The 16,758-nt window shown below is 39.9% G+C and overlaps 1 protein-coding gene across 1 annotated transcript in view; it reads right to left on the bottom strand.

Annotated features, from left to right (window-relative positions):
• The window catches only part of EIF3M (eukaryotic translation initiation factor 3, subunit M), a 25,382-nt gene extending 12,678 nt beyond the window's left edge, over positions 1-12,704 (bottom strand). Inside the window, exons 1-5 of the mRNA XM_006864868.1 lie at positions 12,574-12,704; positions 10,079-10,211; positions 9,126-9,264; positions 7,693-7,816; positions 7,449-7,543 (exon numbers count right to left, since the gene is read on the bottom strand). Coding sequence (XP_006864930.1) covers positions 7,449-7,543; positions 7,693-7,816; positions 9,126-9,264; positions 10,079-10,211; positions 12,574-12,615 — 533 coding nt within the window. The 5' untranslated portion in view covers positions 12,616-12,704. The remainder of the gene's footprint in view (positions 1-7,448; positions 7,544-7,692; positions 7,817-9,125; positions 9,265-10,078; positions 10,212-12,573) is intronic.
• Between the last annotated feature and the right edge of the window lie 4,054 nt (positions 12,705-16,758).

Raw genomic sequence — 16,758 nt, 5'->3', positions numbered from 1 at the left:
CATGTGTATAGTCGTCTCTTATGCTGTCTAAAGAAGGTATTTGAAATGAACAAATCATGGGTTTTGCAGAATTTTATCATGCAATCTCCAGCATCGTTTCTACCACAAAGGCCATATTTTCCAACTACTGATCCTTCTCCTCTTTGCTTCCAACCTTTGCATTCCAATCACCAGTAATGATCGATACATCTTGATTGCATGTTTGGTCAATTTCAGATTGAAGAAGTTGGTAGAATTCTTCCATTTCATCCTCACTGGCTTTAGTGATTGGTGCATAAATCTGAATAACAGTGGTATTAACTGGACTTCCCTGCAGGCGCATGGGTATTATCCTATCACAGACAGGTTTGTACCTCATGACTGATCTGGATATGTTCTTTTTGACAATGAATGCAACACCATTCCTTTTCAATTTGTCAAAATGAAATGGAACTCATAAATATCAATATCTTAGGCATTAAAAAAAGCATTTAAAACTCCAATATACATAGCAACAATGTCTTTAAATCGGTCAGGGCAATCAATAGAATTTATTCTATTAGGGAAGCATCTAATCTAAATCTAGGAAGAATATTTTAGACAGAGAAACCAAGCTGAATATAGAAAGCAAGCAAATTTTGTGTATTAGCCATTTTGTATCTTACAACTACATGGTTTACTATGCTTAAAACAATAAATTGAAGAGAAATGGTGTTGCACTGTCTACTATTTGGGGGATGGAATCTTAAAATTTGTATCAGCAGACTGGTAAAAACGTAAAAGTTTAAATAATATGTCTACCAGTCCTTGGAGATGGATAGCATTCATTCACTCAGCGCATAGTATGCACCACTGGGAATACAACAGCGAGAGGCTTCCTTTGGCTCAGATCCTGAGACCTCAATTTTAACAGTGTTAAATGCTATGATTAAAAACAGCATTTAAAACTCCAATATACATAGCAACAATGTCTTTAAATGGGTCAGGTCAATCAATAGAATTTATTCTATTAGGGAAGCATCTAATCTAAATCTAGGAAGAATATTTTAGACAGAGAAACCAAGCTGAATATAAAAAGCAAGCAAATTTTGTGTAAATAGAATAAACATTATAGGCTTTGCAGGCCATATATGGTCTCTGCTACAAATTTTCAACTAATGGGGCAAGAAGCCTTAAACAATACATCAATGTGTGGCTGTGTTCCAATAAAATTTCATGGATGCCAATATTTTAATTTCATAATGTTCACAGGTCATGAAATAGTATTCTTTTTTTTAATAACCACTTAAAAACATAAAAATGATTCTTAGGTTAAAGGACAAACAAAGCAGGTATCAGCAGTACAGACTAGGGAAGGAACATGGCTCAGTCTATATAGGGTATGAAAAGAGAAGTGGGGGATGATGTTGATTTTATGCATAAACACACATACATACACACACACACAAGGAGTCCTGGTGTGGCGCTGTGGGTTAATGTGCCAGACTGTAAAGCCATTTGCACTGGAAGGACAGCAGTTCAAACTCACAAGCTACTCCTTGGAAACCCTACATAGGGTCGCTATGGGCCTGAATTGACTTATATATATACATATGTATATGAAGCTCTAGTAGCATAGTAGTTATGAATTGGGCTGCTAAGCTCAAGCTCAGTAGTTTGAAACTACTAGCAGTTCCACAGGAGAAAGACGAGGCTTTCTACTCCCATAAAGATTTACAGCCTCGGAAACCTATGCAGGGTTGCTATGAGTTGAACCAACTCCACGGCACACCACCACCATACACACACACACACAGAAAGCTTATGGGTGGGGAGAGGAAGCATGGGGTAAAAGGGAAAAGGACAGAGAAAGGTAAAGAAACAGGGATACTCATAAAAGCAGAGTTTCTTTGACCAATGCACTATTAAAAAAATGGCTACATTATTAGCATCACATACACCAAGCCCACGAGTTCTGGCGTGGCACTGTGGGTTAATGTGATGGACTGCAAAGTTGGTTTGAACCACAAGGTCAGCGGTTCAAGCTCACCAACTGTTCCTCGACAGCAAGTGAAAATCCATGTTGCTAACCAGGCTTCTCTTCTGAGTTTCTGATTTATATATCCCACTGCTTATTACAGGTGCATCATTTCAATATGACCAAAATGAATCTTTTTTTTGTTCTAAATTACTATGTTCATTGTTGTTGTTAAGTGTCGTCGAGTTGGTTCCAACTCATAGCAACCCTGTATAGGGTTTCTGAGGAGCAGCTGCTGAGCTTGAACCACTGACCTTGGGATTTAAACCAACCTTGCAGTCCAGCACATTAACCCTGAGTGCCACACCAGGACTTAAGATACCCAAAATATCTTGCTGAAGTCACAAAGAGTCTCACTGAATATGTTGTTGTTGCTTGGTGCCATCAAGTTGGTACTAATTCATAGTGAACCTATACAGAACAGAACTAACCACTGCCTGGTTCTGGGCTAACCTCAATTTTGCTACACTTGAGCCCCTTGCTACTGCCACTGTGCCAATCCAGCTTACTGGGGGTGGAAGTAGAGGCTTCCTTTTTTTCTTCTACCCTCCATTTTACCAAACATATCTTTCTCCAGGGACTGGTCCCTTCTGACAGTATTTCCAAAGTATGAGAGATGAAGTCTGGCCATCCTAGCCTCCAGGGTACATTCTGGCAAGACTTCTCCCAACACAGATTGATTTGTTCTTTTGTCAGTCCAAGGTACTTATTGTTGTTGTTGTTGTTATGTGCCATCGAGTCGGTTCCGACCCATAGCGACCCTGTATAGGGTTTCCGAGGGTGTAAATCTTTACGGGAGTAGAAAGCCTCATCTTTCTCCCGCGGTGCAGCTGGTAGTTTCGAACCGCTGACCTTAAGGTTCGCAGCCCAATTCGTAACCACTACGCTACCAGAGCTCCTTATAGATGTTGTTTATTTGGTCCAGTGGTGAGGATTTTTGTTTTTTTTACAATTAGGTGCAACCCATACTGAAAGCTGTGGTTTTTAATCTTCATCCAAGTAAGTATCCAAGTCCTCTTTGCTTTCAGCAAGCAAGGTTGTATCATCTGCATATCGCAAGTGGTTAACAAGTCTTCCTCCTATCCTGATGCCACATTCTTTTTCATATAATCCAACTTCTCAGATTATTTGCTCAGCATACAGACTGAATGAAGTATGGTAAAAGAATACACAACCCTGGAGCACAAGGTTCCTAATTTTAAACCATTCAGTGGTCTCTTGTTCTATTCTAACAACTGCCTCTTCGTCTGTGTACAGGTTCTTCACAAGCAAAATCAAGTGCTCTGGAATACACACTCTTTGTATGTTATCCTAGCTTGTCATGATCCACACAATCGAAAACCTATGCCTAGTCAATAAAGCAAAGGTGAACATCTTTTTGATATTCTCTGCTTTCAGGCAAGGTCCATCTTTCACATCCTTGTCTGAATTCTGCTTGGACCTCTGTAAGTTCTCTGTCACTGTACAACTGCAGCTGTTTTTGTATTATCTTTAGTAAAATGTTACTTGCATGTGATATTAATGATATTATCCAATGATTTCTGCATTCCATTGGATCACCTCTCTTTGGGATAGGCACAAATATGGATGTCTTCTAGTCAGCTGGCCAAGTTGTTTTCTTCCAAATTTCTTGGCACAGATGAGTGCATGCCTCAGGTGCTTATTAGTTTGTGGAAAGATACCAATTTGTATTCCATCAATTCCTGGCGCCTTCTTTGCCAATGCCTTCAATGCACCTAGACTTGCTCTTTCAATGCCATTGGTTCTGGATCATATGCTACCTTGTGAAATGGTTGGACATCAACCATTTCTTTTTGGTACAGTGACTGTGTATTCCCTCTATCTTCATTTGATGCTTTCTGCATCATTCTATATTCTACCCACAGAATTTTTCAATATTGCAAGTTATGGCTTGAATTTTTTTCCTCGGTTTCCTCAGCTTGGGAAATGCTGAGTGTGTTTTTCCTTTTTGGTTTCTGACTTCAGTCAGATCTTTGCACATTTCATTGTAATACTTGACTTTGTATAAACGAGCTGCTCTTTGAAATTTTTTGTTCTGCTTTTTTTTACCTCATTTCTTTCATATCTTTTAAGCATGGAGTCCTGATGTGGCACTGTGGGTTAATGTGCTGGATTGAACGTTGGTCTGAATTGCAAGGCTCCTCAGAAACTCTATACAGGATCGCTATGGGTCTGAACCGACTCAATGGCACTAAGTAACAACAACAACAACAACGCTGGAGAGCAAGTTTCAGAGTCTCTTCTAATATCCATTTTCATCTTTTCTTTCTTGCCTTCTTGATGACTTTTTGCTTTCTTCACAGATGATGTTCTTGATGTCATCCAACAACTCTCTGGCCTTTGGTCATTAGTATTTAATGCATCAAATGTGTTCTTGAGATGATCTCTAAATTCAGGTGGGACATGCTGAAGGTTCTATTTTGGCTCTTGTGGACTTGTTTTAATTTTTTTCAGCTTCAGCCTGAACTTGCATATGAGCAGTTGATGGTCAGTTCCAGTCTGCCCATAGCAATGTTTTGGCTGGCAATATGGTGCTTTTCTACTGCTTCTTCCCACAGATGTATTCAATTTGATTTCTGTATTCCATCTGGAGGGGTCCATGCATATAGTTATCTTTTTATGTCATTTACAAAATGTATTTGCAACTGAAGAAGCCATTTGCCTTACAAATTCTATCATGTGATCTCCAGCACTGCTTCTATCACCAAGGCCATATTTTCCAACCACTGACCTTTCCTTTTTGTTTCCAACCTTTGTATTCCTATCACCAATAATTGTCAATACATCTTAATTGCATGGTTGACCCATTTCAAACTGAATACGTTGGCAGAATCCTTCAATTCCACCATCCCTGGCTTTAGTGATTGGTGTATAAATTTGAATACTGGTGGTATTAACTGATCTTCCTTGTAGGCATACGGCCATCATCCTATCAGACAGTGTTATACTTCATGACTGACCTTGATATATTCTTTTTGATGAATACCATTCCTCTTCTGTCATTCTTGGCATTGTAAACAATGTGAATGTCAGATTTAAAATGGCCAATACCAGTCTATTTCAGTTCACAAGTGGCTAAGATATCAATGTTTATACATTCCATTTCTATTTGACAACTTTCAAATTTCCTGACAACTTTCAAATTTCAAATGTACTTCATACATTCCATGTCCCATCTATTAATAGGTGTTTGCAGCCGTTTTTCCTCATTTTGAATCGAAGGTTCTGAAGGCTTTACTCCATTCACGTTATCCCAGTCAACTCTACTTTGAAGAGGCAGCTCTTTCCCAGTCATATTCTGGGTGTCTTCCAACCTGAGAGGCTCATTTTTCAGCACTATATCTGACAATATTCTGGTGCTATCTGACAGTGTTCCACTGCTATTTATAAGGTTTTCAGTGACTAAATATTCAGAAGTAGTCTTTCTTTCTTCCTAGTCTGAAAGCTCAGTTGAAACCTGTCCAGCATGGGTAACCCGGGTAGTATATAAAATACCGATGGCATAGCTTCCAAAATCACAGCAACACGCAAGTCACCACAATATTCCAAACTGACAAATGTAGTCATTTAGTATAGCCTATTGCTAGGTGTTGCTATAAGATCCTGGTGTGTTGCTATAGGATCAACACTGGACTGTGAACTACAAGGTCAGCAGTTCAAACCCACCAGCTACTCCTTGGAAACCCTATACAGGGCTGGTATGAGTTGGAACTAACTGAATGGCACTTAACAACAATAACTGGTAAGTGTCAAATTAACTGTTCTTCTTTGTTGTTGTTGTTGTTAAGTGCCATCCAATCCGTTCTGACCCATAAGCAACCCTGTACAGGGTTTCAGAGGAGCGGCTGGTGGGTTGGAAACGCCGACCTATGGTTCAAACTGACCTTGAAGTTCAGTGCATTATCCTGCAGTGCCACACCAGGCTCCTCCTTGTAGGCTTTTGAATGTTATCTATCACAGACAATGTTCTACTTCAGGACAGACCTTGAAATCCTCTTGGCAATGAATGCAACCCCTTTCTCTTAAATTTGTCATTTCTGGCAAATGGTCTGGCAAATCATTTCTGATTCAAAATGGTCCATACTAGTCCATTTCAGTTCATTAATGTCTAGCATTAAAGGCCAGGTATGGCAATTTAGGATAAGCACTGGATCACAAGGTCGGTATATACTGCAAGCTCAGCAGTTCAAACTTATCAGCTGCTGCTCAGAAACCCTATATAGGGTCACTATGGGTCAGAATCGACTCGATGGCACTTAACAACAACAAAGTAGCATAATGCCTGGATAGGATACTGTTCTTCAATCATTCCATTTCATTTTTGAGAATTTCCAATTTTCACAGATTCATGTTTTTTACTTTCCATATTCTGATTATTAATGGATGCTAGCAGCTGCTCTCATTTTCAGTCAGGCTACATTAGCAAATGAAGGTCATCAAAGTTAACTCTTACTTTGATGTGGCGGCTCTCCTCAATCATATTTAGAGTGACTTCACACTTGAGCTCATTTTCTAGCACAATATCTTACAATGTTCCACTGCCATTCATAAGATTTTCATGGGCTTTTTTTTTCCCCTTTAAAATCATCAGGTACTTCTGCTGCAAAAGACCTCTTTAAATTGGTAAAGAGCAAAGATGACACACTCTTAGGACTAAGGAACACTTAACCCAAATCATGGTCTCTTCAACCATCTCCTATGCATTTGAAAGCTGGACAATGAATAAGGAAGGTTCAAGAATTGATTCCTTTGAATTATGTTGTTGGAGAAAAACACTGAATATGGTCAACAAACTAATCTGTCTTGGGAAAAGTACAGCCAGATTCCTTATAAGTAAGGATGGCAAGACTTTGTCTCCTGTACTTTGGACACATTATCAGGATAAGGATATCATGCTTGGCAAAGTAGAGGGTCAGTGAAAGAGAGGAAGACCCCCAAAGAGAAAACTGATATAGTAGCTGCAACAATTACGAGGATGGTACAGGTTCAAGCAGTGTTTTGTTCTGTTGTATATAGGATTGTTACGAGTTGGAACTAACTCCAAGGTACCTAACCATAACTGCAAAGCTTCTTCTCAGGGACACTGTTTGTGTAAGACACTTTCTGCTAATTTAGATTGGTAGACCCTTACCACCATTGCTGCTGTCTAAAGCTATAGCACTACCCTGCATTCAGACAGCAAAGCACCGTTAAATAACTTCATGGAATACTTTAAACAGCTTTGGGATTAATAGTTTTACCATTTCTAAAACAAAACCTTTTCTCTTTAAAAAATGCAAAGACAGGAAAACTATTTTAAACTTTAACTTAGCAAGTAAAATTTATACAAATAAATTTATAGCACCTTTATGACAAACTAGAGCAAAGTTATTCACCTTACCAGTTTGTACTGCCTGTTTAAATTGCAAGTTGGTTCATTAATTATGAATACCTTTTCTTACAATCCACAAGTGCCTCATAAAGTAGCCTTAAAAGGGTGTGCTTTTTCTCTGTCGTGAGTTTCCAGTCAGAAATCCATTTTCTAACCTACAGTGGGATTAATAAGGAGGGTATGTAGTCACAGTTGAGCATATTTTCAAAGTTTAAAAAACACTTGAAACATATTTACTACTTATTTCAGTTATAACATAAAACTGCAAGTCTTAGACAGCAAATAATTCCACAAAATAACTCACTTGATCCAGCTCGGTTGGAATGTACTGGATGGCTCCACAAGATGCTGCCACTTTAATAAGGCTACAGTATACTGTATATCTCACAGGAGTATTCTTATCCATTCCATGGAAAAGATTGCTTAGCCTAGAGAACAAACAAACAGAAAAAATAGGTTTGAGATCAGCAACCCTAAAGATTGAGGCTATTTGCTCTTAAGCAAGTCTTAAGCTTTCAAACTTACAAAATTCTAGTAATGGTGTAATAATAACAATAAATACTATTTATGCAGCACTTCTTATATGCCAAACACCGGTCTCTGCACTTCATACCTACTACAACACTTAACCCTCAGAACAAACCTGAGGCAGGTACTATTACTAACTTCCTATTACTGTGAGGGAGTCCTGGTGTGATGCTGTGGGTTATTACCCTAGACTGCAAGGTCAGTTTGAACCGCAAGGTCAGCAGTTCAAGCTCACCAGCTGCTCCTTGGAAACCCTATACAGGGTCGCTATGAGTTGGAATCAACTTGACAGCACTTAACACTACTATTAGAGGAAAAGCTGTGGTTCTGTAAGATAAGCACTGGGCTGCTAACCACAAGGCAGGCAGTTGAAGCCCACCAGCAGCTCCACAGGAGAAAGGTGAGGCTTTCTGCTGCTGCAAGGATTTACAAGTTTCCTAAACACTGACTCAACGAGACTTAACAACAATAATTACTGTGAAGGAACTAGAGCACAAAGAGGTCAAATGACCTGCCCAAGGTCACATGACTAATAAAAGCCATGGCTGACAGTCAAGTTCTAGAATTACTGGTCTTACGTTTAAAAACCCAACCCAACCCATTGCCATCAAGTTGATTCCAACATATAACATCCCTGTAAGGCACAACTGCCCCGGCAGGTTTCTGAAGCTGTAACTCTTTAAAGAAGCAGACAGCTGCATCTCTGTCCTGTGGAAAAGCTGGTAAGTTCAACCACTGCCTTTCAGTTAGCAGCTGAGCACTTTAATCACTGTACCTTCCAGGATATGACACCTACTGCCACTGAGTCAAATCCAACTCACAGTGACCCTAGGTAGGGTTTCCAACGCGCTAAATCTTTATAGGAGCAGAAAGTCTTCTCTTTCTTCCTAGGAGCATCTGGTGAGTTCACACTGTTAACCTTGTGGTTAGCAGCCCAATGTGTGGTGAGTGAGCCCTGGGGGTTGAAGTGATTGGCTGATAACTGGGGGTTCAAACTCTCCACTTGTTTCGTGGGAGACAGATGAGGCAATCTCCTCCTATAAAGATTTACAGCCTTGGAAATGCTATAGGCAATTCTACTTTTCTATAGGGTCACAATGGATGTAATGATAGTGGATGGGTAAACTAGTGATGCAGGAGTCCTGGTGGTGCGAATGGTTAAGTGCTCACCAGCTAAAGGAGTGATATGAAAATGACTCTTGAACTTACAACTGAAGCCTGAGAGATGGGCGTTCACCTTCACGAAATTTGACTAGTTTTTCACAAAGGCTTTCAATCAGAGCTTCTTGCTTGTCTGGTTCCAGGATCAAGAGGAGGGAAACCACGCTGTTCATCACGCTTTCAACATCTGTACATGCATCAATAATACAGTTAACAGCGATACCTTTATGTCCACAGAGGACAGTACAAACGTAGTATTTCATGAATCCAAATGAAATAATTAACATTCAAAAAGCAACTTGGACATTTTACTAAAGAAAAACAGACTTGCTACCTAAGATTTGGTTCCATTAGAATATCTAACTAGTAAAACAAAGTTGGCTGACATGCCTTGCCACATACAGTTTAATATTTGCTGGGGAGATAGTCAATTATTTAGAAGTTACTGGTTTAATACTAGGCTATGATTCTTTCCCAATTGAGAAAAATTTTATAGATGCATATAGAAAATAACCTGAAGATAAAAGCTGAAAAATCTTTCTGGTTGGGTCACTAATCTTTGAGTATTTTAAGATATTATAACATATGCATTAAGCATAAAGTCAAATCTTGACAACAGGTTTTAGGACTTCCAATTTTTCAAATTTCCTGGTTTACTTCAATAAACAGGAAACCAGCCAAATAATCAAATGGCTTTTAGATTACTTGAAATTAGATTCCACTGGCTAGTAATCTAAAACTTATCAAAATTAAAAGAGATTCCCCTCCCCCTTCAGTTCCTTATAGCACTATCAGAAAACAAAACTGGAACAAAAAAAGATGTCTTCTGAAAATATGATTGCTTAACGTAATAATAAGACAAAAGTGAAGTAAACATACTAGAATAGTGAAAATATAACATTGTACCTCAAAAGATATAAAATCTCAAACGTAAGCCATAGTTCACAATAAAAATACTTAATATTTAAAAAGAAATACTTCAAAAGAATTTTTAAATGAACCTTTATCATCTTCTTTCAGACACACATCACAGGCTTCAATAATCTGAGCTAAATCCACATGGAGTCCACCTTCTGAGTTTTCTTCTGAAATTTCAGCTCCTTTAGATTTCAGATAAGCTCGAAGTTCAGCAGCCTGTTGAATCAAATAAGATTTCTATTTATCTATAAAATTGACTATAAGATCTCAAACAATTCTGTTCCATTCTGGAAAGAAAAAAAAAACCAAAACTGTATGTAATAATTACATGAAGGAGCTTTGGTAACATAGTGGTTATGAATCGGGCTACGAACCTCAGGGTCAGCAATTCGAAACTACCAACTGTGCCACTGGAAAAACATGAGGCTTTCTGCTCCTGTAAAGATTTACAGCCTCAGAAACCCAGTACAGGGTTGCTATTAGTCGGAACCAACTCCACAGTACGTAACAATAATTACATGAAAGCTATGTTAAAGTGCTCTCCCCACCTCACCTACAATTTATGACAAGCCCACTAGAGGGAAGGGGTATTTTTTTCCACAAAGATCTGTTGCAACAGACACACTATGGGCCATGTAGATCACCTTCAGAGTTCTCTCATCACTTCTATCTTGCCTTTCTAGACAGTTCAAGGGTTTACTGGGGGATGGGCAGTGGGCTGTACAGAAAGGGAAATAAATCTGACTTGGTAAAAAGTCAATTTTGTTTTTTTTCATCACTCCCAACTGTACATATGAAGGGGCTTCAAAAAGTTTGTGGGAAAATCCCATTCTCTCTTCACTCCATCTGTCTACAAACGTTCTGAAGTCTCCTCATACTAGCACAGCTACCAGGAAACGTTACAGAGAATACCTTCTTGCTAACTGATAAAAATGCTGTCTGTGAAAGTTGCCTTGAATAGACTATTTTAAAATTGGATCTACTATAAAAAGGAAAAAGTCCCTAATGTGTATTGTATAGTTAAAAAAACAAAACTATGATCCTATGAGATTTGGACAGCAAAGAAGCATTAAACTTGTACCCAATCGCTATATATAAGTCCTTTTGAGGACTTGGTATTTATGGCAACCACACATGAACACAATGGTTTTTTAAGAATAATAATCAACACAAAAAATTAGTAAAATACACACATTTTCTATACCAAGTAAAATCCTTCAGTTCACTAAGATTTTTAACTCCACCAACGTTTGGCTACTTCAGAATGCTGAAGATTTGATGGTGCTGCCTTTTCATATGCCAAAAACATCATACTTTTATTTATGACTTGTAAACAAGATTTCAAAAAAACACCAAAACCACCACCATCATTATCAGAGCACAAAAATACCACTAGAAAGTCCTTATCTGTGACAGAAACATAGCATATGGTCCAATCAAGAAAAAAGTACATTTGTGCTTTGTAGATACAAAGAGAAACTAGCCAATCGATTGTTTCTAGTTGACATCCAATTGGCTCCCAATTCATGGTGACCCCACCTGTTACAAATAGATTCAATCCATAGGGTTTTCTTTTTGACTGATCTTTAAGTAATGAGTTCGCCAGGCCTTTCTTTTGTGGCGCTGTTGGGTGGGTTCTAACCACCAACGTTCAACTTGTTGCTGTTGTGAAGTGCCATCGAGTCGGTTCCAACCCATAGCGACCCTGTACAGGGTTTCCAAGGAGCAGCTGGTGAGCCTTAACCACTGACCTTGCAAATCAACGGACTCTGCAGTCAGACGCATTAACCCACAGTGCCAGCCACACCAGGACTCCATCAACTTAGGAATTCACAAAACATAACTTTCAGTTCTACAAAACTAATTTAAATATTTAATGTGCAACGCCTGCCCACTAAAATCAAACTTTTGTTATGGTGTAACTGAGAAGCATCAGCCCTTCATACCAAAAGCAAACTTTAGAATACCAGGATGGTAAATGGGATTTCCAGAAACGGTCACCAGGGGTATACCTCACAAAATAAGAGAGTAGGCCTGACATTATGTTTTCGGTTACCGAATTCATCTCGCCCTTGCACAAGCAGAAATATAAAATAAGGGCCTACAAGTCACCTTCACGTTGTGATCGGGAAATATGTTTGATCTTTAGTGCAAAACTAGTTTTCCCAACGCTGCTTCCGCCATCGAAAGATTCGTCACCTCTCACTCCGGATGGGGCTGCGTTAGGGGAACGGAAGCAGTTTCCATCCGTATCAATTAGAAAGTACTAATAGTCAGAAGTGACTCCGGAAAAATCTACACCCAGAGAGACTGGAGTCCCGCAATGGGACCGCTGACCAACTGGCTAGTGAGACCCCAAGTCAGGAACGCGCGCCCCCCTGCGCCGCGACTTTCGCACTCGGTTTGGGTGGAGAGTTGGAAGGAACAGGAGATCTCGTCCCCCTATCCGCTCTGCAGGGTGGAGTCCCGCCTGGCTATGCTCGGTGGCCGGCCTTCACGCAGCCCTGAAATCAACCTCCACGTCGCCCCAGCCCACCCACTCTACGGCGTCTCCGGAGCCCCGGGCCTGGGAGCACACCTGATCCTCCTCACTGATATCGATGAAGGCCGGAACGCTCATAATGAAGGCCTGGGCGACGCCGACACTCCAGTCGCAGACCACGCCGACCGGAAAAGAGAATGGGCACTGCGCGGGCGCCTTACAACTGCTTCCGGGTCGCCCCGCTGGAGGAGGCAGGGCGGGATCGTCGGGGCGGGCGGAGCCACCAGAGCCTATCCCAGTGCACGCTTTCGCTGCGGTAAGCGCGTCGGTGAGACGAGTCTAATGATCTTTCCCTGCCTGTCAGGCAGCGTCCTAGGACTGCCTCTTGGGAGGTTTTTCTTGCAGGACAATTCTTTCTGATAGGACAATATCCATACTCCTACAAGGTTGGGGATTCCGACTCATAGGGTTTCCAAGAATGACTGTTGGGTCTGAACTGCTGACCTTTTGGTTACCAGTCCAGTGCTTATACTATAGCGCCACACCAGGGCTCGCCAAGCTATTAATTCAAATTTATGCACTAACCACTAAAGTGATAAGGGGCTCTGGTAGTGTAGTGGTTATAAATCGGGCTGCGAACCTCAAGGTCGACAGTTCGAAACTACTAGCTGTTCCGTGGGAGAAACGCTATGAGTCCGAACCGACTCCACAGCACATAACAACTACTAAAGTAATGATAAAATTTGAAGAATTCTACCAACTTCAGTCTGAAACCGATCAAACATGCAATCAAGATGCCTTGGTAATTACTGGTGATTGGAATTTGAAAGTTGGAAACAAAGAGGAAGGATCAGTAGTGGTAAAATATAGCTGTGTGGTTGTAGAAGCCAGAAACCACACTGGCTATCAAGTATACAAGACCATTACAAATACATTTTTCGATAACATACACGGTGACTGTACATGTGGACCTCACCAAACGGAGCACACAGGAATCTAATAGACTAAATCTGTGGGAAGAGACTCTGGAAAAGTTCAACATCAGCCAAAACAAGGCCAGGGGCAGACTGCGGGCACTGGGCTCATATGCAAGTTCAGACTAAAACTGAAGAAAATTAAAACAAGTCCACAAGATTCAAGATAGGAGCTTGAATATATCTCACCTGAACTAAGAGGTCATCTCAAGACCAACAATGGACTATTAATTAATACAGAAATTCTTTTGGGGGTAATGAAAATGTTTTAAAATTAGATAATGGTAATAATTGTGCAACTCTAGGAATATATTAAAACTATTGAAGTCTATACTTTAAAAGGGTGAATTTTTATGATGGAAGAGTTATACCTCAATAAAACTTACTGAATATACCAATAAAGCTACTATTGAATAACAATATTGCCAGAAGAATGAACAAATCAGTGTTAGAAGAAATACAATCAAAATCCTGTAAGTGAGGATGGCTAGACTTCCTCTCACTTTATACAGCTTGTTGTTGTTGTTAAGTGCTGTTGAGTCGATTCTGACTCATAGTGACCCTGTATAGAGTCATTGTTGTTGTTAAGTGGCATTGAGTTGATTCCAACCCATAGCGACCCTGTATAGATTTTCCGAGGAGCCACTGGTGAGCTTGAACCTCCAACCTTGCAGTTCAAACGGCTTTGCAGTGTCGCATTAACCTACATTGCCACACCAGAACTCAAATAGGGTCATTAGGAATGACCAATTCTTAGAAAAGGACCTTATGTTTGGTAGAGGGTCAGGGAAAGCAAGGGAAGCTATCACTGAGATGAGATGACACAGTAATCAAAGCAATGACCTCAAGAATACCAACAATCATAAGGATGGCTCAGGATTGAGCAACATTTCATTTGGTTATACATAAGCTCAAGGAGCCCCAGTGTGCTGTGAGAAAAACACTGGGCTGCTAACCACAAAATCAGAGGTTCAAATCCATCAGCTGTTCTGTGGGATGAAGATGAAACTGACAGCTCCCATAAAGATTTACAGTCCGGGAAACACTAAAGAGCAGTTCTGGGCACAACAGTTTTGGTACCCACTGAGTGGAGAGTTTTCTCAACTTTTTATTTTTCAGTCAAAATTGTGTAAGTTGAGCCTGTTGAGATTTCTATGGTGTTGGTTATTGTTTCTAATGCTAATCATTGGTCCTCTTCAATTATGGCACAGAACAAGATTGTTTCTTTGCAAATTCCTGTAAATGGTCTGCCACTGTGTTGTTGTTGTAAGGTGTCATTGAGTCAGTACCCTAAGCACAACAGAATGAAACACTGCCTGATTCTGGACCAACCTCACAATTGTTGCCACGCTTGAGCTCATTGATGTTGCCCCTGTAGACTTCATCATTTCATTCCTTCTTAAAATGAGTTACCCATTTGCATTCTTCCACCCAGCCTTCACCATAAATTTAATGTTTGTTTTACAGAATTCATGTTGTTCTGATAGAGGGTCTTTTCAAACTGATGTCTAATTCTTCTTAGTGCCTCAAACGAAAGAGTCTATTCAATATGTTATAGTAAGTTAGTATAAGGTTCTTTTGGTGCAAAAATTTATTGTGAAATCCATGAATAGTTTTTTTATAATACGCATTTCCCCTTATGGCTTTAAAATATATTTTATTGTCCTATATTGCATTCTAAAAAATGTAAAAATTAATGACTAGGAAAAAAATGCTTGTCACTTTTCCAATTGCATTCCTCATTCTTACACTGCAAGCAGATGCCTGCTGTTGTTCAGAGTGGCAACGTGCCCAGCTTAAGTACATTTCCCATCCACCTGTACACCTGGAGGGGTGATGTATAACAACTTTGACAGGAAAGTTTTTTGCTGTATGGGGCTTTCAAGATGTTTTTAAAATTGAGGCATAGTTAATTGGAAGAGAATCCTTTTGTCTTTCCTCTCTTCCCTATCTTAGATGTAAATGTGAGTCTGATAATTTGCAATCCCAAGGAAACAATCTAAAGATGAATTCCACATATTAAAGATTTGAAGCAAGAAGCTAAAAGGATCTTGGTGGCATTCTGGAACTACCTTTCCAGTCCCAAGGAACTCACCTCTAGTTGTCTAGCTTTGTGAGAACAATACACCCCTTCTTTGCCTAAGATCTACATTTCAGTATTATTTTGTTACTTACAGCTAACCTAACTGAACAGTTTTTTGTACCAAAAGTGGAGTGCTTCAACTACTGTTGTTGTCATTAGGTGCCTTGAGACAGTTCTGACTTACAGCAAACCTCTGCACAACAGACTGTTAACACTGCCAGTCCTGCACTAGCCTCACAATCATCCTTATCCCTGAGCCTATTGCTGCTGCCACTGTGCCAATCTGTTTCACTGGGGGGTTTTCATCTTTTTGCTGACCCTCCACTTTACCAAGCATGAGTCCTTCTCCAAGAATTTGTCCCTCCAGATAATATGTCCAAAGTATGAGAGGCAGACTCGTCATCATGGCTTCTCAGGAGCATTCTGGCTATATTTCTTCTTCACAGATTTATTTGTTCTTATGACCATCCATGGTACTTTTTTTTTTTAAAAGTATTTATTGTGAGTTGAGTGAAGCTTTACATTCAGCAAATTATACGTTTTGTTTCATCTCAATGATTACAATCTTCTCCCTGAAACAACAGTTATCCTACTTCCTCCCTGTGGATCCCCATGTACTTCTCATATTTCACAAATGGACAAAGCAAAAAGTATTTGATATTCACATACAAAACAAAAATTATATTCATTTAAATGCCCAATGGGCACATGACGCAAACCAGCCTCCTGCCTGCAGACACATAGCCTTACTTGGTCCATGGGACTGAAGCCTGCAGCTGCTCTGTCAGTGCTCCCACCTCTGCCACTGCCTCTGCTGTGGCCACTTTTCTACATAGGGGTCTCACACTCCACTCACTCTCTTCCTTCTTGATGGTCCTGGAATCCTCTGTTCTGAAATGAAAGATTAACAACTCCCCCTTTTAGCTACATACCTTCTACAATTACAGTTGTGACAATCACAAGCTTGCTAACAATTACTCACAATTGAATCATAAAATCCTTCTACCATCATCCCCATCCCCTTTTACTAGATACATCAGGAAAAAAGTATTTAAAAATACGAAGATTCTACTGTGCCCCATCATGCTAAAATTAAGCAGTACACTCATGTAAGCTTGTAAGCCAGTAATTTCATGTGTTTATTTGTTGTTTTTGTTAGGTGCCATCGAGTCGGTACTGACTCTATGTACAGCAGAACGAAACACTGCCCAATCCTGGGCCAAC

This window comes from Chrysochloris asiatica, unplaced genomic scaffold (assembly GCF_000296735.1).
Source record: "Chrysochloris asiatica unplaced genomic scaffold, ChrAsi1.0 scaffold00072, whole genome shotgun sequence".
Classification (NCBI taxonomy): domain Eukaryota; kingdom Metazoa; phylum Chordata; class Mammalia; order Afrosoricida; family Chrysochloridae; genus Chrysochloris; species Chrysochloris asiatica.
Note: the sequence above shows the minus strand (reverse complement) of the source record. Positions and strands in the feature narration are given on the sequence as shown.